General features: G+C 42.4%; 2 protein-coding genes across 4 annotated transcripts in view; both read left to right on the forward strand.

Moving 5' to 3' along the window:
• RIPOR2 (RHO family interacting cell polarization regulator 2) overlaps positions 1-14958 on the forward strand; it is a 214531-nt gene extending 199573 nt beyond the window's left edge. For all 3 annotated transcript variants that reach the window (XM_088831096.1, XM_055405865.2, XM_055405868.2), the window contains exons 16-22: positions 3922-4057; positions 5306-5467; positions 6411-6569; positions 7558-7763; positions 9506-9589; positions 12629-12719; positions 12975-14958. In XM_088831096.1, the coding sequence (XP_088687222.1) occupies positions 3922-4057; positions 5306-5467; positions 6411-6569; positions 7558-7763; positions 9506-9589; positions 12629-12719; positions 12975-13075 (939 nt within the window). In that variant the 3' untranslated portion in view covers positions 13076-14958. The remainder of the gene's footprint in view (positions 1-3921; positions 4058-5305; positions 5468-6410; positions 6570-7557; positions 7764-9505; positions 9590-12628; positions 12720-12974) is intronic.
• Positions 14959-19043: 4085 nt separating this feature from the next.
• ARMH2 (armadillo like helical domain containing 2) lies at positions 19044-22167 on the forward strand. Its single transcript, XM_055406399.2, has 2 exons — positions 19044-19389; positions 21329-22167. Exons 1-2 carry the CDS (start codon positions 19128-19130, stop codon positions 21772-21774), a joined length of 708 nt encoding a protein of 235 aa, XP_055262374.1. The 5' UTR covers positions 19044-19127; the 3' UTR covers positions 21775-22167.
• Positions 22168-22916: the final 749 nt, after the last annotated feature.

Genomic DNA, 22916 nt, shown 5'->3' on the forward strand with positions numbered 1-22916 from the left:
TCAGGAATGTGAGAATAATCATCTACAGCCAAACGTCTCATCTGCTTTGATTTGAACTCAAAAACTAAATTGCACGGCCATCTTCCTTCAACCCTGGGTTTTTCATCTTAAAATCCAGATCTCCAGGGACTTCCCTGGTGGTCATGTGGTTAAGACTATACATTTCCACTGCAGAGGGCGTGGATGGAACTAAGATCCCACATGCCGCACAGCATGGCCTAAAAAATAAATTTTTAGAAATTAAAAAAAAGTCTAGATCTTCAGACCTTAACAGATAGTAAGTGACATGTAGTGAGCTCTCGCTTTCAAATTATTTGATAATAGGTGAGAGTAATGTGATTTTTTTATTTTAATTATTTGGTCACAGTTCATAGCATATGGGATCTTAGTTCCCTGATCAGGGATGGAACTCATACCCCCTGCAGTGGAAGTGAGGAATATTAAACACTGAACCACCAGGGAAGTCCTGTGATTTTTTAAAAAACGGAGTTTGCATTCTGCCATCTACGGATGGACTTTGAAAGTCAGTATTACTGAACTTATGTTAACATAAACCCAACACATTAGTTAGTTTTTCATCACCTGGACAGATGCAAAATGCTACAGAATATAACCACAGTTTCCCAGATTGCAAATAAGTACTAATTAGCAATGAGAAAGGAGAAGGCAATGGCACCCCACTCCAGTACTCTTGCCTGGAAAATCCCATGGGCAGAGGAGCCTGGTAGGCTGCGCTCCATGGTGTCGCTAAGAGTCAGACACAACTGAGCGACTTCACTTTCACTTTTCACTTTCATACATTGGAGAAGGAAATGGCAACCCATTCCAGTGTTCTTGCCTGGAGAATCCCAGGGACGGGGGAGCCTGGTGGGCTGCTGTCTATGGGGTTGCACAGAGTCGGACATGACTGAAGCAACTTAGCAGCAGCAGCAGCAATGAGAAAGAATATTTTACAGGCATTATCCTCACCAGTTCATTTTCATTCTGGGACACCCTGGGGCTCATTTTTCTTCTCATATCAGGCTGGCTTACCACTTAAGATTTTGCCACAGTTGTTGCTGTTCAGTCACTCAGTCATGTCCAACTCTATACCACCCCGTGGAGCATGCCAGGCTTCCCCATACTTCACTTTCTCCCAGAGTTGGCTCAAACTCATGTCCATTGAATCAGTGATGCCATCTAACCGTCTCATCCTCTGTCACCCCCTTCTTTTTTTGCCCTCAGTCTTTCCCAGCATTAGGGTCTTTTCCAGTGAGTCAGCTGTTCTCATCAGGTGGCCAAAGTGTTAGAGCTTCAGCTCCGTTCTTCCAATGAATATTCAGGGTTCATTCCTTTAGGACTGACTGGTTCGATCTCCTTGCAGCCCAAGGGACTCTGAAGAGTCCTCTCCACCACCACAATTCAAAAGCATCAGTTCTTTGGTGCTCAGCCTTCTTCATGACCCCTCTCTCACATCCGTACACCACTACTGGAAAAACCATAGCTTTGACTAGGTGGACATTTGTCAGCAAAGTGATGTCTCTGCTTTTTAATACGCTGTCTAGGTTCATCATAGCTCTTCTTCCAAGGAGCAAGTATCTTTTAATTTCATGGCTGCAGTCACCGTCTGCAGTGGAACAACTATTTTGACGTTCTTTTGTTGCAGGGAAGGTTTCAGCTGTCTTGAGCAAAGCACTTTCCCCCAAGCATCTGCCTGAATGCTTCCTCCTCTCCCAGTGGTTGGTCTTGTCCCAATCTTGTTCTTCTCTCACCTTGCCTCAGTGTGTGGGAATCAGGAACAGAAAGTGAAAGCAAATGTAGAATGGTTTTAAGGGTCTGGGCCAGGCAGGAAGAGCGCAAAAAGAGGAGAAATCATGCTTTTAAGAGCATGTGTTCAATTGGAAGCCTGAGACAGGGTGGGTAGGAAGGACCCAGGGAGGCTGGGGATGGGATAACGTTGCTTTTTCAATAACACACTCACGACGAGACGTAGAAGAATCTGCTTCTCCACGAATAGAGACCCTCAAAGCCGCCTCAGACACTCACATTCTGTGGGAAGCTGGTAGGCAGTTATGACTCTTGCACTAGGTTGGCCAGTACCCCAGTGGACCTCTTTTGTTGAGTGTCTAATTTACAAGCCAGGTACTGACAACCAGTCTGGCCGACGGTGCAAATTTTTTTCTGACCAAAATGAACAAGGATTGTTATTGACTTACAGCTATTCTGTATTCAGCAAGCATTGGATAGAGATGGTGTTCACAGCCCTTTGTCCTTGGTGAGCCCGACACTGCTAAGCAAACTCCCTGTTCACCTTTCAGACGTAAAGTCATTACTTCGTAAGACATGGGAGAATTCTCTTCCATGAAGGGACGGATGTGTTCACTCCAACACTAGTTGGCACGCCAGCGTCAGTGCAGTGTTTCTCTCTACAATAAGGCCGTGGTTATAACAAATTCAATTCTTCTGTGGGGAACAACAACTCTAGAAAAAGCAAGAGGGAGTACTCCCACCTAGTCTATTTCTACGTGGTACATGGGACACTGCCCAATTCATGAACTGTTTAATAAAGCCAATTAGATCTTTAAATTTAAAAAGAGAAAAGAAAAACAAAAGAGACATAAAGGTGTAGAATAAAGGAGAAATCAAGGTAGAAACCTGATTTCTAATTCACAAGAAGATTGGATGGCATCACTGATTCAAAGGACAGGAGTTCGAGCAAGCTCTGGGAGATGATGAAAGCCAGGGAAGCCTGGCATGTTGCAGTCCATGGGGTTGCATAGAGTCGCACATGGCTGAGCAACTGGACAACAACAACCTGGATCAGTAAGCTTGCTTTTTCATTTGGTACATAATTGCAAAGAGATAAAAATGGGTATTCCATAAGAATTATAATAGCTATTCAGTTCAGTTCAGTTCAGTCGCTCAGTCATATCCGACTCTCCGCGACCCCATGAATCACAGCACGCCAGGCCTCCCTGTCCATCAGCAACTCCCGGAGTTCACTCATAGCTATAATTATGTTTAAAATAGAGCAGTTCTTTTCTACTCAATTTTTTTTTTCACATGAAAGGCATCTGTATATAATTGCTGCACTTGACTTTTGAATTTGAAAAATTCATTTTGCTTTAGAGCCCAAATGCTTGAGACCATACAGAATGATGGTACACAGGTCTGCATCCTGCGGGCATACCTGCCAAGTGAAGGGGACAGAGACACAGAAAGGACTAGAACCTTCAGACAGTGACTGATTTCCGTCCCTTCTCCTCTCAGGTCTTTCTTTATTTTCATGACCTGCACACAAAAGAAATCACTTGCTCTTAATGTGCTCCTGGACAGGTTACTTAACCTCTCGGTACCTCAGTTTCCTCATCAGTTAACTGGAAAATCAAAAGTACCCACTTCTGGGTAGCCACAGCTGGGTTGTTGTGCAAAATAACATGAGCTAATTCATGTATAAGGCCCAGACCAATGCCTGGTACATAGTAAGCACTCATTAGTGAGATAACTTTGGTTGTAATTATGATTATTATACAACATGCTCTTCATTTTCAGCTTAAAAACAATGATATGAATCCAGGCCATGAAAAATAACTACACTTGTAAAACAAACCTTTTTTCTGCTTCCACACCAGTGGCAGCCTAAATACGCTCTTCAAGTTTCAAAGAGGTCTTATGGATTGACATTATGTGCAGAAAGGCAGCTTTATAATAACCTTGCAGCCCTACTACTGAGAAAACTCTGGAATTTGCCCAGGCGTGAAAAAAGTTGAAAGCAACAAAAACATGTCTGATTTCATCAGATGTTGTAACCGGCCTGGAATAAGGAACACTACACTGGAACAGAAATGTGTATGAGTTTAACATCCCCTCTTCATTCAGAAGGATGAGGCTGAGCTCTATTGACAATAATAATTGACCCAGTGGTTTTGTTTGTTTTATCAGCAAATTGTTCTTTCAAGCAAAACCCCCTTTGTGGCCAGCAACCTCTTAGAGAAGCTTTCCAGGCAAACCCAGGTGATGGAGAAGCTCTCGGCCGTCAGCGATGAGAACATTGGAAACATCAGTTCTGTCATTGAAGGTGAGCCCCTGCGGTGACACCGCCAGGTTCTTACAAACAATAACACCACGAGCCTTCCGCCCACCCCACCTCGCCCCAATCCCCACCTGCATCTATTCATGGCTTTGTTAGGATGGCACAGAAGCAATCTTGGGCTGTAGAATAGAGGAAGGTTGCTACATGAGTGTGGTCATAATTAACATCCGGCTTCAGCCTTCGGAGTCAAAGCAGCAGACACCTAGCTTTTTCTAGAGGGGCCTCCACCTCCAGGAGGCAGATTCTAGTGTATACACAGAACTCCCTCCTCCTCTGCTGGTGTGGCTCCCCCTGGGGACAGGTGATCAGCATTGCCCCTGTGCAGTGGAGCTGGCCGAGACAACCCCCATAGCGGCTGACGGTCAAAGGCAAGATGCTCCCAAACCTACTGTGAAAGGCAGAAATACGAGGAGTCAGAGGCCTTCAAGAGAATCCCTGGTTCAGAGTTTTAAATAGAAAACTTGACACAGAAGAGATGCCTTTGAACTGGTGTGGTCTGACTACAGGACTAGTTCCTAGAGACAAGAATTTGTGTCTTTTTCTCCCTGTCAGATAGTGGAAAGAGGGGGAAACTAGGATCTTCTGGATTATCTCCAATTAAGCTTGGAATTCCCTGTAGATTCTTTCTATACGTTTCTACCTCCTGCTTCTGGTCCTCCCACGAGCGGGTGACCTTGTCAGGTCTCTGAGAGATGTGAAAAGCGGCAGGACATTCAGGGTCCTGTCCACTCCTCCCCCAGCCCCTCGGCTTGATCAGAGCCTCTGGAGTGAAGTCCTGACTGTGGCACATGGCTCTTCAATCATTTCAGTCGGAGAGCCACCTGGGAAGGGTGAAAAACTCCAGTCACCCTCTGCTCCGTTCCCCAGCTGCAGAAAATCTCCTGGGGTTTGAGTCTCTGCTCCTGTACAGTTTTATTTGTAAGTTACAGGAGATGAGGGGATTAGACTTTCTCCCAAGGGTAGACCTGCTGTTTTCTATCACGGAAAGCAAACAGTTTGCTTTTGCCGCATTTTCTTTAGTGCCCAGGCTGGATGAGCTCGTCATCTCCACTTCTTTGCCCTCAGGACCACCTGCCAACAACAGGGGAATCCTGTAGTTCTGATTAAAAACTGGTCTTAAAAAAAAAAAAACAAAGAAAGAAAGGCCCTGGTGATGCGTGCCCCACCCCACCCAGATCCGTCTCTGCATCTGTTTCACTGAGTCGTGGGATGGGGGTTGCTCTTCTATTCCAGCCATACCAGAATTTCACAAAAAGCTGTCTTTGCTGTCCTTCTGGACCAAATGCTGCACCCCGATTGGGGTCTACCACAGCTCCGCGGACAGAGTGATTAAGCAGCTAGACGCCAGCTTTGCCAGAACCGTCAACAGAGACTACCCCGGGCTTGCAGACCCAGGTACAGGGCAACAGGAATGAGAGAAATATTTCCGTCTTTTGGGTTGAAAGTACTAAGTGCTGGTGCAGTTCCCTCAACACTCCCCGCCGCAGCTAGCCCAGAAAAGAGGCTTCCCCTCCAGAAAACATGATCTGCTCAGAAAAATCAAAGAAAGGAAAGACAGGGAACATGTTTTCATTCCAAATATCAGCAGTGACTTTGAAAAGGACTGTGTTTCTGTACTGCTATTGAAGTAAGTATCCTTTTCTCATTTAAAAGTCACCAGTACAGGAATGTCAAATGGTATAACCACTTGGGAAAAACTGCTTGACAGTTTCTATAGAAACTGAATACGTATACTCCTACCCTATGATCCAGCAGTTCCACTCCTAAATATGTCAAGAGAAATACGAGCTTATCCTCATTTTTTTAAGAGGACATGTATAAGCAGGTTCATAGCAGTTTTATTCACAGGAACCAAAAATGGAAACAATGCAAATGCTCATCAACAGGAGAAGGGATAAATGGTAATATTACACAGCAGTTTTCAAAAAGACTAAATTTACTGCTGCAAGCAATAATTTGGATGAATCTCACATAATTTTTGAACAAAAGGAGCTAGATTCAAAAAGTCCATACTATATAGTTTTATTTATATGAAGTTCAAGAACAGATAAAGCCAATGTATTGATAGAAGTTTGACTATTATTGATAGTTGATAGAAGTTTGATTCCCTGTGGTTGGGGTAGACTGGGAGAGGGCACAGGAGAACGTAATGGCATCCCAGTGATTTCTGTATCTTGATCCAAATGAGTTACACGGCATATAGATATGCTGTACACTGAACTCACTCTACAGACTTCACTCCATTGTGTACCTCAATAGAAAGATAGACGAATGAGGGATGAGTGAATGATTGATTGTGTTTCTTAAGAACTGCTTCGTATCTTCCCCTTCCAAATAGTGTTTCACACCCTGGTGTCCCAAATCCTGGACCGAGCTGAGCCCCTGCTTCCCGCCAGCCTGTCCTCCGAAGTCATCACTGTTTTCCAGTATTACAGTTACTTTACGAGCCACGGCGTGAGTGATCTGGAGAGTTACCTGAACCAGCTGGCCAAGCAAGGTAGGACCTGTTCTTTGCTCACACTGTGGAGGGCTCAATCTGGGGTAATCTTCGGTCTCTTCATAGTTTTTAGTGATGATAGCTTTTTCTTCCCCCAAGTCAACAGCTGGGCTAAGATTTGTCTTTTAGATGGCTCCTGGACTTTTAACATGAGTGAGCCCTTTGACAATGAAACAAGGGTTTGCTGAGCATACCCTTTTCGCTCAACAGGGATGTACCATTAACAGGAAGCTGATAAATGATTTAAGGCCCTGCTGAAGTTTTTGTCTGTCATTAATGTATTTGCCATTTGCAGGATCGAGCCTACAGGCAAGGCTATTTTATAGTGCCTTTCTGGTGGCGCTTTCATAATACTAAGGAGAAGTGAGGTTCCAAAGAAGCCAGTGGGGTGACACATTGGAAACAGAAAGGAGGGAGAGATGAAAAAAACAAATCTAAGGCTTCATCTTCAGGGATTGAAGCAAACAGACACCGGCACAGGGGAGCAGCAATGAAGCTTGTCACTGCCTTCTCGTGTGGCACTTCAGTTATGAGAAATAGAACCAGTATCTGCCTTGAGCAAAAGCCTCTTCAGGAGTGGAGCCAGGCTGAGGGGCTGGTTTCTGGTTCCCAAGTTTGTGCTGTTTCTCCACCCTTCTCCACGCTTGACAATGGGCGGCAGGAGGGTGAGGCAAGAGGAACCAGGTGTGTTCCTGGGAGTAGATAGGTTGGCACAGTGCGAGTGGCGGAAATGCTTCTGACCCTGACCTGGGTTCGGGCTCGGTCCTTCTCTTTAAACCCTGAGACACCGTGTTCAGCACAGTAATTGGCATCACAGGAAGAAGAAAATCTTCCTCTACCATCACTAATCGGAAACATCGCCTTTCTCATATGCTAATTTTTCATCTATTCTTGGGTCTTTCATTAAGTACATCCTTGAACCTTACTTGTATCTGTAATGAGCGTGCTACTGTACCAACCGAAGTGACTTCTGTTTTCTTCTCTCCAGTTTCGGTGGTTCAGACTCTGCAGTCACTGGGAGACGAGAAACTGCTCCAGGCCATGAGTGACCTTGCCCCCGGGAGCCTCCCGGCCCCGCAGGAGGAAGTACTCAGGACACTGGCTCTGCTTCTAACTGGGGAGGACAGTGGAGCTAGTGAGGCGGTGACGCTTTACTTGACAGCGGCCTCCAGGAGCGAGCATTTCAGGGAAAAGGTAGGGCATGAAATGATGGATGGCAAGGCAGAAGCCTGTTTAATTTTATGCCATTTACTGCTAATATTGTGTCATCTCCTCCTTTGTAAAAGTAATTTTCTTTCTCCTGTTTTTTAAAATTAAAAAACATAATTGTGTGGTACACGGGCCTTCTCTAGTTGCAGTGCAGCGGACTTCAGCTGTGGAGCACTGGCTCTGAGAGCACTCAGGCTGAATAGTTGGAGCTCAGGGGCTTCTCTAGTTGCCCTGCTGCATGTGGGGTCTTAGTTCCCCAAGCAGAGATTGAACCAACATCCCCTGCATTGGAAGGCAGATTCTTAACCACTGGACCACCAGGGAAGTCCCTTTTCCTCTTATTACTGATATACACTCTGTAAAATTATTTAAACTATAAAAATATACTGAAAATAGTTAAGGTCTTGTAAGTCTAGCCCCCAGAGAAAACTCTTAATCACTTAGTGTCCATTCCTTCAGATCTTTTCTGTGTATATGCTAACATATATAATTTTCTTAAATGAGATCACACTATCTTATTGCACAAATGATTTTTTAAATGTAGTGTATCATGGTTATTTTCTTTCCCTGTCAGAACTTATTGATCTACTTTATTCTATTTGATACATTAGTGGCATCTCAGTATATAAATAACCTGTTATTTTTGTATTGCATATTGATGAGCATTTGTGTAGTTTCCAACTGTGAAAAAAAATATTATGATGAACACATATGCGTGTTCACACACACATATGTTTTATGAATAGTTTGCAGTTAAGTCATCAAACTATTGGGTCAAAGCACTAGAATACTTTTTACTTTAAAAGCCATCTCTCCTGTTGCTAGGGAGGAGACAGTTTACCCCTCTCGGCTTCAATTCAACAGTCATCCAAGTGTAATAAGCATATGCAATTCAAGTACTTTGGGGCCTAGTACAAGAAGGCCCTTTACTACCTGAGAGCCCTTTACAACCTGAACAGTCATTCTAAAACCCACATCCCGTCAACTTTCAAATCAGTTAGAGAAAATAAAAGTTGGCCCTTCTTGTCCTTGGTGGGTGTCCACTGTTGAACTCGGAGAAGAGTTTGCTGAACCTTTCTAAAGCATTATCTAATTATCTAAGTTAGTGTGTGGTGGGATGTACTCCTGGGAAGATATTGCATTCTAATACATTTTGGCCCGAGAGCATGAACTTCATATTGTTCTTTCCTGCAAAGCTCCAGTCTTTTCGGAGAGTTAGCTTAAAATGCTCTTCTGTGGGCCAAATACCCTCACCCACACTGAAAGAGCAAGACATAAGAGCCCATGTATTATGCGATGCCAGTCATAGAATAGAAGGCATGGATGAATTGGATAAAAAGATCAAGCTCTTTTAATCAACATGAATTTTAATGGATTTTTTTTTCCACCTTTGAGGGTAGTGCAAAATGTCTCATTACCTGTAGCTTATCTCAGGGAGTAAAAATGATAAGTCTGAAAAAAAAAAGTGAGAGTTAGTCACACAGTCATGTCTGACTCTTTGCAATCCCATGAACTGTAGCCAGCCTGGCTCCTTTGTCCATGGAATTCTCTAGGCAAGAATACTAGAGTGGGTTGCCGTTCCTTTCACCGGGAGATCTTCCCGACCCAGGGATTGAACCTGGGTCTCCCGCGTTACAAGCAGATTCTTTACCAACTGAGCCACTAGGGAAGCCTGAAAGTACAAAACAAATCAAAATGTCTTCACGGCATCCTTCCTTCTCTTTCAGGCCCTGCTCTATTACTGTGAAGCCCTAACAAAGACTGACCTCCGGCTCCAGAAGGCAGCTTGCCTGGCCCTGAAAAGCCTGAAGGTAAGGCCCAGCCTTGGAGCCCCTGGCAGATCAGCTTCAAGCTGACTTTGGCTTTGAGACTAAGCCAGGTGCATAGACAGCTTTCTTTCCATATTTGGAATTACCTTTTTTAGCAGCCTTTCTCCTCTCCTTTACCCTGTGTATTCGTTTGGGAGTCCTTTTTGTCCTCAAATAGTACCTAAATGTGACTTGGTTTTGTTAAAGTCAATACTTTTTGGAAAACAATTCCCTTTTTCAGTAGCTCACAGGAATCAATTTGCCTCAGGGCCACTATTAGAAAAGTGTCTCTCATGCCAAAAAAGAAATGACATGATGATTTCATCCGTTTTTCTTGTGTACAGAAATACAGCAGAGATAAATAAAATTGGTGAAGAAGTACTAAAATCCAATGTGCCAATAAACTTCCAAATCCTTCCCGGGAAACTCTTTTACTAAGCAGCTCGTCCATCTTCATTGTGTCAGAGGGCTGAGAATTGCCAATGTTTTAAGGAGCTTGCCTTTTAGTAGTCAAGATTTAATGTCTGACTGACCTTAATCACAAAATATAAGATTAATCATCCTTGAGAAAAGAATGAAAAGGCCACACCTTGAGATCTGCTAAAATCTTGGGTGCGTGCGAGGACCTGCAGACTTAATGGGAATGAAGAAAGGGATTAACACCTCAAAAGAAAAGTTAATGACCTGTGAAGAAAAACAGTTCTGGGAAAATTTGCCTTCCTTGTTACTTGGTCAAAAAATTACCTTGAGGTGGCCAAAAAAAGGCCCACAGTGGTTGCTGTGCATTTGGGTGCTGTCCTGATAGCGACAGGTCAGCGATGATGGCTGTGACACAGAGTTAGTGCAAAGTAAGACATAAGGATACGTGATCGGCACCAGTTTTTGTGGATTTACATGCTGTGAAGGTTTAAAAGCTACAGTTTTAAACTCCAGCATGTCCAGAGTCTGGGAGCAGCAATTCCTCCCCATTACTCTTTCCTCCTAGGGTAGGATCCTTTGTGCTGAAGCAAAGACCTCTCTCTAAGTTATCCCCAGCCCCCCAGCTCTTGAAAGGGGCTCCAAATAGCATGATGTAAAAACCACAGCACAGACTCAACTAGCCAACTCTCGTTAACGTGTCAAGAGAAAAAAAAATATTTTTTAAAATGAATGACAGCAAACAGACATCCGACATATTTCCTTCCTAGTACCATACTGGCAACAAGCTGGAGAGGTCAGGGTTCTCAAATGCAGTTGTAGTTCCCCCATCTGTCTCATTGGGCTACACGAACCCAAAGAAACACCCATGCTTGCTTCCATCTGTTGTCTTCCAGCGCCCAGCACCACCACTACCACTCCATAAGCCTCACTTTCTTCCGAGAAAGAAAACCATAATGTGTTATTCATTATCAACTCTTCAAAATCACTGGAAGAGCATTTTATTCACAGCTGCTGCTACTGCTACGTCACTTCAGTCGTGTCCGACTCTGTGTGACCCCATAGACGGAAGCCCACTAGGCTCCCCCGTCCCTGGGATTCTCCAGGCAAGAACACTGGAGTGGGTTGCCATTTCCTTCTCCAATGTGTGAAAGTGAAAAGTCAAAGTGAAGTCGCTCAGTCGTGTCCGACCCTTAGCGACCCCATGGACTGCAGCCTACCAGGCTCCTCCGTTCATGGGATTTTCCAGGCAAGAGTACTGGAGTGGCTTGCCATTGCTCTCTTATCTACCGGCCTTCAACATTGGCACTCACGGACACACTGCCAGGCTCGCTTCTCCTTCTGTGTGTCCGCCCTTCCATGGCCATGCCTGTGCTAATAACTCCCCGTATATCCATCCATGTCATCCCTTCTGTCTCTCATCCAGCTTGCTCTTAGGTATCTTCCCTAGGAAGTCACCTCAGACTCCACCCATCTCACCCCTGCTTCTTGTCTCCGGTATACGAGTGGATTGTTCAGCTTCTTCACAGGAGCTCAGGCCTGGGAGCCATCGGTGACCTGCCCTTGCCCTCAGCCTCCACCTCCAGTCAGCCTCCTCATCCTGCACATCCCACTTCTTTGGTAGCCGGAATCTCTCTCCTCTTCGTCCGCATTCTCTTCACATGGATTCCAGCCACGTTCCCACCAGTCTCTCTGCCTCCCTATAGTTCATCCTCTCCTCTGTGGTTAGAAAGCTCAGAATTAAAAAACAAGTCCTGTTTAAACCTCTTACATGACTTTCCATGATCTTAGAATGATATCCAAAACCATTAATATGGCTTATAAGCCTCCCCTTGATTTGGGCCCTGTATTTCCTTCGCCACACCCCCAAACGCATACACACACACACACATATCTTTACCACATGCCCAAACTTGACCAACTCCTCTAAGATACACTTCCTCCAGGAAGACTTCCCTGATCAAACCACTCTGCATCTCCCAGTCATGTTTGGCCCCAGCACCCTGATTCAGCCTGTCACTCATCATAATAATTAGTTTACTTGTTTCACCATCTGTCTTTCCACCGGACTGTAAACTCTTCAGGGTCAGGACCATGTCGTGTTCGTGGCTGAGTCTCCCAGGCCCTGTGAACCGCCTGGTTCACAGAGCACTCAGTAAATGTTTGTGGAAGAAACAAAGAGACGAATTCCCATCCTTGACCTTGATTCGTCTCCTCTATTTTAATATATAAACTAAAATTGGGAATTCTTAAATTAGAGCTGTTTTGGAAGGAATGAGATACATTAGAAAGATGTAGGAGAAATGGATTTTATTCTGGAAAAGCAGGCTGGTCATTTCCCTTCTCTCGGCCTGGAGTCCCCTGTGAAATGAGGAACTTCCCTGGTCATCAGAGTTCCCACAAGTGCACACCCTGAGCTCCATCCAGGAGGTTCTAATCTGCTGTGTCTGAGTAGCATCAGGAATCTGTACTTTTATAAGAGCTCCCAGAGTGATCCTGATACTCAACTGGGTTTGGAAAGACCTGGGTGGTTTTTAAAGTCCCCACCAGCTGTGAAAATGCCAAGTTTCATGTAGTCCCACACCTAAATGTCAGAACACTGTTTTAACTCTTTTCTCCTTGTAGGCTACTGAAAGCATTAAAATGCTGGTGACATTGTGTCAGTCTGATACTGAAGAAATCAGAAATGTGGCCTCAGAAACTCTCTTATCTCTTGGTGAGTTTTTTTTGTTCTTGTTTTTGTTTTTGTAACATGATTGTTTATTTCTGACACTTGCAAAGGTAATGGTAAGAAGTTTCATGTGCCTTGTTTGAGCAAGTTTTCTCCTATAGGCTATCTGCTTAACCACTTACACACACACAGTATGAGGGACTGATCAGTTATTACCAACTGGTATTAATTTATTATTCTGAGTGATGAATAAAAATGTTAAGTTCAAACTGGTATTTATTTTTGGTGTTGTGTATCCAGGAGAAGATGGGCGACTGGCATATGAACAGTTGGACAAATTTCCTCGAGACTGTGTAAAAGTTGGAGGTCGTCTTGCAAGTGAAGTTGCCACAGCCTTTTAATTACAAGCTGACTCTGCCTAACAGCTGTCTTAATAAATGGCCCTGTTAATCAAGATGGTGCTGTGACTTAGCTGGAAGCTGTTGAGGTTGTCTGGAAATTTAAAATGTTATGGAAGGAATCCAAAGTCCAGTTTCACAGTGCTTATCTACTTTTCCTTTGGCCAATAGAATAGGGCTATGTATATTTCAGTAGATTACATCATTGATTGCAGCTGACAAAACTTAGTAGAAGAGTCTGTCTTATCTAGTATGTATGGAATTTTAAAACAGCCATCTTTGTACTTTTTTGGAAGTTCTTCTATAAGCTTGAAATAGTCACATGATACTTTGATAAATATCATATGCCTTGCAGTTTTTCCTCTGTTGTGTTCTCAGGGTTGAGTGGCCCCTTTAGGTACCTAATTTTACCTTAAATGCAAAGCAAAAAAAAAAAAATAAAAGGATTTCTTCAAATACAAGTTTGCCTGCAGAACCTGGTAAAAGAACACATGGTAAGATTTTTTTATTTTCATTTTTTCAAGCCGCCACAATTACTTTTGTTTCTCTATCATGAAAAATCCAAAGGCATGTTTCCAGTATGTAAAAAAAAAGATGGATTAAAAAAAAAAAGATGGGTAGATTACTATAAATTACCTTATTAAGATTTTATCATACTCATTTTTAAGAAGATACTCAAAATTTAAGCTTTTTTTTAAAAAATAAGAACCATTTTTTAAATGATACTTTTTATAATAGAAGTATTTTGCTGCTAAGGCAGATCAAAACCAGAAGTTTTCAGAAAGCTGTGATTTTAATTCAGAAAGTTATGATGCTCCTTGAAGAAGAAGAACATAGAAGTTGGAGGAATCCTAATTGGGTGAAAGAGGCTTCCCTGAAGGCTTATGGTCAAGAATGTGCCTATCAAGGCAGGAGATGCATGTTTGATCCCTGGGTTGGGAAGATCCCCTAGGGAAGGAAATGGCAACCCATTCTACTATTCTTGCCTGGGAAACCCCATGGTCAGAGGAGGCTGGCAGGCTACAGTCCATGGGGTCGAAAAGAGTCAGACACGACTTGGTGACTAAACGACAACAGTGAGGTGAAAACAGAGGGTCAATAACAGTGGTCTTTGCTTTTATAGAAAGTACTCTCAGGTAAGGAAGAAGAATGCCCTGAATGATGGTTACTGCCCTAGAGAAATCATCACTGGATAAGAACCTTTGGCCAAATAGTTAAAACAGCTCCTGTCATTGCTTTCGTATCAGGGTAGTAAGTCCTTTAAATAAAGTACAAGTCCATTCAGTAGCTCTTATTAAGTAACTTTTCTTCCTCTTAAGAGTATATAAGGTGGGATATGCCAAGATATCAAAATAATGTGTGTGAGTGTAATTTAAACTGTGGAATATCTACTATTCTCTGAATGTGCTTGTATAATCGTTTAGATGTTATTCGAAACATTTACATTTTAGCAAGACCTTTAAAAGCAATTCTTATTTCGTTTAAAATGTAAATTGTTTATCAGGCTTCCTGGTAGTAAGTTCTTTCAACTGTGAAGTTATAATGTATATATAAATTTGTAAATTTATAAATATTATATATATGCATATCTTCCCTTTTAAAGGTACATTGTACAGCCTACAGTTAGTATGTATAGTCTGTAGTCCCTGTCAAATGGTTGAAGTGATTTTTTTTAATAGAAAGTCAAATCACAAATGTCACAGAATTGTTTTGTTGTTTGGGTTTTTTATTTTTTTGAGTATTGCATGAATAATTAATTCTATATCTTTTGTATTCACTTCTGCATTTTATTTTTGGTTGAAAGGGGTGCTTTTAGTTTTGTGGCATTTGTATTCGTCACTCTTTCGATCATGTAAGTTAAAATAAAAATTATTTTTGAATTACTAGTTTCGTGTTCAGAGTCTGCTATATTTTTTCACATGTTTTCGTTCAGTTGGTATTTACACAACACACTACACTTCATTCTCAACTTGAATTTATTCTTATCTTGAAATGCCTTCATCCATACATGAGAATGATATTTACTTCTCAGATTTGTTGTAATGCTAGTTGGAGGAAAAACAGAGCTGCATTTTATCTGATTCCTTCATCTGGAACACATTCCTGTGCGGCCCCATTTTGTCTAAGTTGCTATTGGTAGATTTTAAATTTATTTATTTTTTGGCTGTGCTGGTCTCGTTGCTGCGAGACATAAAAATTCCTGCCCTCACAGGGCTCATATCCTGGAAAGAGAAGACAATAAGACAGAGAAAAGGCGGGAAATCCCTGGCGGCCCAGTGGTTAGGACTCTGCGATTCCACTGCCAGGAACCCAGGAACTAAGATCCCACAAACCATGCAGTGTGGCCAAAAAAAAAAAAGACCCAGAAAAGGAATGTAATTGCCCAAGACCAAGGATGGGAAATGGGAAACAGGATAGGGCAAAGATCACAAGTTTCAAAGAGAGTGGTCAAGGAAGGCCTAAGAGAAAATGACTTTCGAGGATGATCTGAGGAACTGAGAGATGAGTCACGTGGATATGTGGATACCCCCGGGAAGAACATTCCAGGCAGATACAACAGTAAATGCAAAGGCCTTAAAAAGGGACCAAGTTGATGTTTTAGATTTTCTAGTAGCCACATGAAGTAACAAGAACAGGGGAAGCTAATTCTAATAACATGTTTTATTTAACCTAATATATCCAAAATCACTGCAGATGCTGATTGCAACCAGGAAATTAAAAGACGCTTACTCCTTGGAAGGAAAGTTATGACCAACCTAAATAGCATATTAAAAAGCAGAGACATTACTTTGTCAACCAAGGTCCACCTAGTCAAGGCTATGGGTTTTCCAGTGGTCATATATGGATGTGAGAGTTGGACTGTGAAGAAAGCTGATCGCCGAAGAATTGATGCTTTTGAACTGTGGTGCTGGAGAAGATTCTTGAGAGTCCCTTGGACTGCAAGGAGATCCAACCAGTCCATCCTAAAGGAGATCAGTCCTGGGTGTTCATTGGAAGGACTGATGCTAAAGCTGAAACTCCAGTACTTTGGCCACCTCATGCGACGAGTTGACTCACTGGAAAAGACTCTGATGCTGGGAGGGATTGGGGGCAGGAGGAGAAGGGGACGACAGAGAATGAGATGGCTGGATGACATCACCAACTCGATGGACATGAGTTTGAGTGAACTCCGGGAGTTGGTGATGGACAGGGAGGCCTGGCGTGCTGTGATTCATGGGGTCGCAAAGAGTCAGACACGACTGAGCGACTGAACTGAACTGATCCAAAATCTTTCAACTTGTAATCAATATAAAAATTATTAATAAAATATTTTACATTCTTTTTCTCATACTCTGAAATAGAGTATGTATTTTACAATTACAGCACATCACAATTCAGCTTGCTCACATTTCAGGTACTCCGTAGCCATGTGTGGCTAGTGGCTACCATATTGGATAATGCAGGCTCTGTTTCCTCAGTTTTCCTAGTCGTAGGCTTTATAGAATACACACATATGCTCATGCACGTGCATGCACATACATGGATACATGTTTGCAACCATGGGTTCCAACCATGGGTTCCATGTTTAATTGTCATGCCTCTTCAGGTTCTTTATTTTTAAATTGATTTACACTGTTGTGTAGCTTCTGAATCAGAGCAAAGTGACTCATAAAGATATAAAAATATTCTTTTTAAAATTCTTTCCCATTATGGTTTATTATAAGATATTGTAGTTCCCAATACTGTATAGTAGGAGTTTGTGGTTTATCTATTACATTTACTTATAATAGTTTTTATCTGCTAATCCCAAATTCCTAATTTATCCCTCCCCCAACTCTCCCTTTGATAACTGTAAGTTAGCTTGTTTTCTGTGTCTGTGAGCCTGCTTCTGTTTTGTAAATAAGTTCATTTGTATCATATTTTAGATTCCACACAGAAGTGCTATCATATGATAGTTGTCTGTCTCTGTGAAACTTACTTTACTTGGTATGATCATCTCTTTGTCCATTCATGTTGTTGCAGATGGCAGTTTCACTCTTTTTATAGCTGAGTAGTATTCCATTATATATATGTACTTCATCTTCTTTATCCATTCATTTGGAGATGAGTATTGAGGTTGATTTCATGTCTTGGTTATTGCAAATAGTGCTGCTATGAATATTGAGGTGTATATATCTTTTCAAATTAGATTTCTCCAGATATATGGCTAGAAGGGAGATTGCTGGGTCCTATGGTGACTCTCCTCTTTAGGTTCTTTTAATCCGGAACAGTTGTGCCCTCACCCTTTGGACTTCCACACCTTACTATATTTGAAGAATACAGACAAGTACATTTTGTAGAATGTCCCAGATTTGGACAGGCATCCAAATTTCTACCTTGAAAGTACAGCCAGTAGCATTTGTTGATAAGTTGGAACTGAGATATGAAACAGACAAAAGCCAAGGGTGGATCCAAAAATTTCAGTCTGAAAAACTGGAAAGATGGAATGCCATCTTCCAAGACAGGGAAACTGAGAAGCAGCAGGTTTGGCGAGAAAGACAAAGAATTCTGCTTTGAGGGTATGTTAAATCGGGGAAGCCTCTTAGGCATGGAAATGGAGATACCATCTTGGTGATTGAAAGTACTTGTGTTTAGAGTACAGGTGAGAAATCCAGTTAAAATTTGAAAATTGGGAGTCTTCAGCATGTGAATATGGTAAAGCCAGGAGACTGGTTTATTTCATCTAGGAAGTATAGATAAGACACAAGAGGAGGTGCAAAGAATGAGCCTCGGGCCACTCCAATATTCAGAGGTCATAAAGAAGAGGGGGAGACAGCAAAGGAAAAGGAAGATGGCCAGTGGGGAAAAGTTAAAGGAATACGACATCTTAGAAACCAAGTAAGAAAAGTGTTCCAAGGAGCAATGAGTGACAAATGCCCAGGACTGAGAACTGAATTCAGCAGAGTGAGGGTCCCCAGTGACCCTGATGAGCAATTTCAGTGGAGCTATAGGGTTGAATCCAATTTGGAGGACATTTAAGAGAAGTTCAAAGAACGTTCAAATGGCAAGTATGGCAGCTCTTTGAAGAGTTTTTGTATTAAGAGGAGCAGAAAAATGAATAACCAGTGGAAGGGGCTGTATGAGGTCAAGAGAGTTGTTTTAATTTTTTTTTAATGAGAAAAGGTACAGCATGCTTTTTGATGATGCAAAAGTCTTAGTTGAGATGGAAAAATTAAGAGGCAAAAGAAAGATTGTGAGCAATCTCCTTGAATGGAGTGAGGAGGATTGGTTGAAATCTGCATAAACGGAGGGAGCAAAACAGGAGGAAAGCCAGAGGATATGGACACACACAGATCAGAGGGTGGATATGATGGGGAGAACTGATGTCAGTTTCCTTTTTTTGGCTGCCCTGGGTTTCTGTTGCTGCATGGTCTTTCTCGAGTTGTGGCATGCAGGCTTCTCATTGTTGCGACTCCTGGTCCTGGGCTCAGTAGCTGTAGCACATGGGCTTAGATGCCGCAGGGCATGTGGAATCTTCCCGGACCGGGGATGGAACCTGTGTCCCCTGCATTGGCAGGCAGATATTTAAACACTGGACAACCAGTCCTAGGAGTTCTTTTTTGACTGCTTCTATTTTCTTAGCAAAATAGGATCAACATAGAAAATCTATGATGTAGAGAAAAACTCTATGTAACAAGTAAGCAAAATTGGCATAATAGTATGGAAGATGAGTGGAAAGTTTGACACGTTGGAACAGTCAAAGCAGAGTGAGCAAGTTCCTAGTAGACATCGCCTAAACAAGGCACAAAGATAGGAACTCACTGTGTGTTAGGGGAAACCAGTTTAGTTTGAGGTGAGAGTCTGTGCACCAGAGAAGCGAATGTAAGCTTGGTTTAGCTCAAAGCGCAGGAGGCCTCAATGCCAGGCTGAAGAAAGAAGTTCAGCATACATGTCTCCCCCACCCCCACCAACCCCCCATCCCGGATTTGTGTATTCCATTCCACGGTGTTGCTAAGTGATGAGTTCCAGAGTTCTTGACTGTTCACTTCTGTTACTGCCAGGGATGTGACTGAAGCACCCTTGGCCTTTTCACACAATGGCAAAGACTCAGGCTTATTATGTGCAGTTTTGGACTCAGGTTCTTCAGTATTTCGTGGGGCTATATCACCGCCTCCAGAAATGCTGGAGTGTCCTTAAGGGCTTCTGCACGAAGAAGGAGGAAGAATACATCCCTCCAGCAGAGAGTATTTTTCATAAAGAAAAAATTCTGATGCTTGGCAATATTTTGACAGATAATTCTCTAGCCCTTGAACAGAGAGCTCAAGCTGCCTATAGAATCGGACTGTTGGCCTTTACAGGTACTGATTTAACCAGCGGTACTGATGGAGGTGTTCCACAACCTTTCTGCCTGTTCTAACATTGTCAGTGAGTGACTCTCCTAGCACTCATCTTAAGAGTCCAATAACATTTCCTTTGCCTAATTTATTAGTCTTTCATCTTTGTACCACCAGATTACTAATTACTTTCTCCTGGAGGATCTCATGTTTTAAAAGAATGTGTCCATCAGATATGACTGACTGGGTACTTTCTAATTTTTGTTCATTAAAATTATATATACACACATATACACTGAAATTGCCTATAAAATTTTTTAATATCATAAAAAAATCAAAGACTATACTGAATTTGTCAACCCTTTTACAGGGAAAAACTACTTGATATTTTATATTTTTATCTTGCAAAAAATGCATTACACAGGCAATAGTTTAGAAAAATCAGTAAGAACTTTAGGCTCTTAAAACACTTATTAATACCAGGAAAGTCAGTGGGTGCATTAGTGAAAAACAATTATTAATGTATACTTGGCTAGAAAATTAAGTGGTCAGGGTTGAAATTATATTTAAGGGCCCTGGTGCCTGCAATGCAGGAGACCTGGGTTCTATCCCTGGGTTGGGAAGATCTCCTAGAGAAGGGAATGGCAACCTGCTTGTTTTCTTGCCTAAAGAATCCCATGGACAGAGGAGCCTGGTGTGCTACAGTCCATGGGGTAGCAAAGAATCAGACACAACTGAGCGACTAACACAAACCATTTAAAGACACACTGTTTTGTCAAATCCAAACTTGCTTCACTTTTTTTTTCTAATAAATGTCAGGACGTGTAAAAAAATTTTTACAGACAGTCCTCAATAACACGTCTCCTAATTAGAAGCTGTTGTTGGCAGCTGTTCGTGTCATTGGTAGACTATTTTTTAAATGGGAAAATGAATTATTTTGATGCCGTTTGATAGACTACTTCCACAGAATGGTGTCCATGAGAGAAAACATTTACTGTTTACAAGGATCAATGGGCCCTAAGGTGCCAGAATGATTAAGAACCACTAGCATAGAACCATAGAGAAGACAGAAACTCAGGAGAATGCCCATGTGCAGGAGGATAAATCGTAACCACCAGTGAGGCAGGCTCAGTTCACTACAGAGCTGTGGTCACCATTGGGGGTAAGAGTTAGCCAATTATAAAGGGATCAGAATCCTTTAATTTCATGTGGGGAACAACGAAAAGGGCTCATGCCAGCTTTTCGCTAACACTTAACATCAAAGAGAAAATTCTTAAAACCATGAAACTGTGGTAGTACAAATAAGAGAAACCCAAGCCAGGTCAAAACTCCAGTGGCTAGAATCCAGACAATTGTACCAGCCGCTCCTCCCCATCGAAATTGTCTTCATCAGAGCCTTCTTATCTATGACCTTCTCAGAGTTCAAGATGTGAGCTAGGAAGATCTGGGGTTCAGGTATAGGATGGGAGTGGAATCAAGGACCAGGTTGGCCCCAGATCTGCAAGAGTTGGGCTGAGAAACACATTAAGGAGAACAGAACAATGATGGACAACTTGGGGAAACGCTCTCTTGCCAGTTAGACCCTGACCTTGCAGCTCAGCCTGTTGGTTTTTCCTTTGTTTGCTCTAATGTTCTGGTCCTTCTTCAAGCACTGAAGACCAAGAGTCAGGAATGAAACCGTGAGGGAGATCTGCAAGGTGAACACAGCCAGGCTTTATTCATCTTGCAATACTCGCAGGTGCCTGATGAAACAACCAGGGAAGAGCTTTGAGCAGGCAGGGACCCCCCAGTGCTCTTGATGTAGCCCCACACTGATCAACACACACTTCCTCAATTTCAGAGCAGCACATGGAGTTTGGAGTGGCGGGGGAGAGGAAAACTGAGTGTGAACACAGGAGCACTCTTGTTACGGGTTCCTAAACACATCAAATATTTCTGGAAATGCAAATGCTTTGTTTTACAGGAGGACCCACTGCTGGAAATTTTGCAGCGGAGTACATGAAAGAAGTGGCTCACTTGTTGCAGAATTACGAGATGGCACCAAAAATCAAGATCCTGCTGCTCCAGAGTGTCGCATCTTGGTGTTACTTAAACCCCGTCAACCAGAGAAGAGCCAAACATTTGCAGTTTATTCCTATTCTCGTTGATCTTTTTGATGACACAAATGAGTCTACTACGAAAAGTGAAACAAACAGCAGCCTCCTGGTTAAATTTTGGGGTTGCTACGTTCTCTCTGTCATGACATGCAACAACTTGCCTTGTATGCAGGAGCTTAAACACTGCAGTTCTCTGAAATATCACTTGCAAATATTGGCCAATGAGAACTGGTCTGGATGGCCCGAGAATTTTGCAGAGGTGCTATATTTCCTCATTGGTTTTCACAGGCATTCTCTAAATCCAGCTACCTGATGCCACTGTCTGCACCCCACTGTATTATCCTGGAAAACTGAAATAAATAACAAGGGCTGGTGACATTATTCTTCAGCATTTTCTTTTAGGTGGTTGAAAAACTGTGTATTCATTTTCAACATTACTCTGATTAACCAAACTTAGGAATAGCTCCCCTGTTGAAATAACCTTATAAAAATTGTTTATAAAATGAGAATTCACTGGAAGATGCATTACCTATGTAACTGTTAGAAGCAGTGGTGTGTTTAGGGGGGCGGTTATTGATGACATTTAGCTAAGGCACCCAGAAATGCCAAATCCAAACCCAACTCAGCCACGACGGATGCTACAGTGGATGTAGATGGACGCTGTTGGTCTACAGTGGACGCTGTCGCCCTACTCATACACATCCTTGCGCTGTTTCAGTGCCAGCCTGCAAGGTGCCACATCTTTGGCTGAGGCCATGTTTGGCCTTAGACATGATCTTACTGCACATCCAGGCTGACCAGGAGTTTGGGGGAACTCACACTTCATGGGAGCAGTACTCACCTCCATTAGTCCAGCTCTGGAAAGAGGTGGATATTATGTGTACAGATACCCAAAGAACAGCCTAAAGCTCGGCTCTTGGATTTTCACTGTCTGTATTTTGTTAGAAAATATGTAAAAGAAAACTTGCACTTCCGTACTGTCCAGCCTCATCAAAAGATTTGTTACAAAAACATTTATGAAAAAGCGCTTAAAGGATTTGTAGCTTTTTGTGTCTCTAACTATCCTAATATTTGCCTTGAGCTTAAATTGGAGCCATCAAGAGATTGAACTGAATACTTTCGTCTGAATCAGACATGCCTCGACTAAGTGTCATGCTTTCACCTTTCACTGAGGGGCCTGGAGAAAGTGTAGGTCAGTGATCTTTATTTATTACAGGAATGTTGTTAGGGATGCTAATCATAGCATGTGGATTCATGAAGTTCCCTGGGGAAATTGTCTCAAAACTTAAAACAGGAAAAGCTGTGTTCTGCTGCTGAGCCACTGGACCTTTTCATCCTTTGTGGACTTTCTGAATTGTGTAACTCAGTTTCTCAAACTAGAACTCAGTTAATAGATTAAGGTTGGAAATCAGAAGCCCCATTTAGAAACTGCATCACAGAAATTACATTTTCCAA

The sequence above is a fragment of the Moschus berezovskii genome, chromosome 23, assembly GCF_049115385.1.
Source record: "Moschus berezovskii isolate FMDL1 chromosome 23, NW_MosBer_1.0, whole genome shotgun sequence".
Taxonomy (NCBI): Eukaryota; Metazoa; Chordata; class Mammalia; order Artiodactyla; family Moschidae; genus Moschus; species Moschus berezovskii.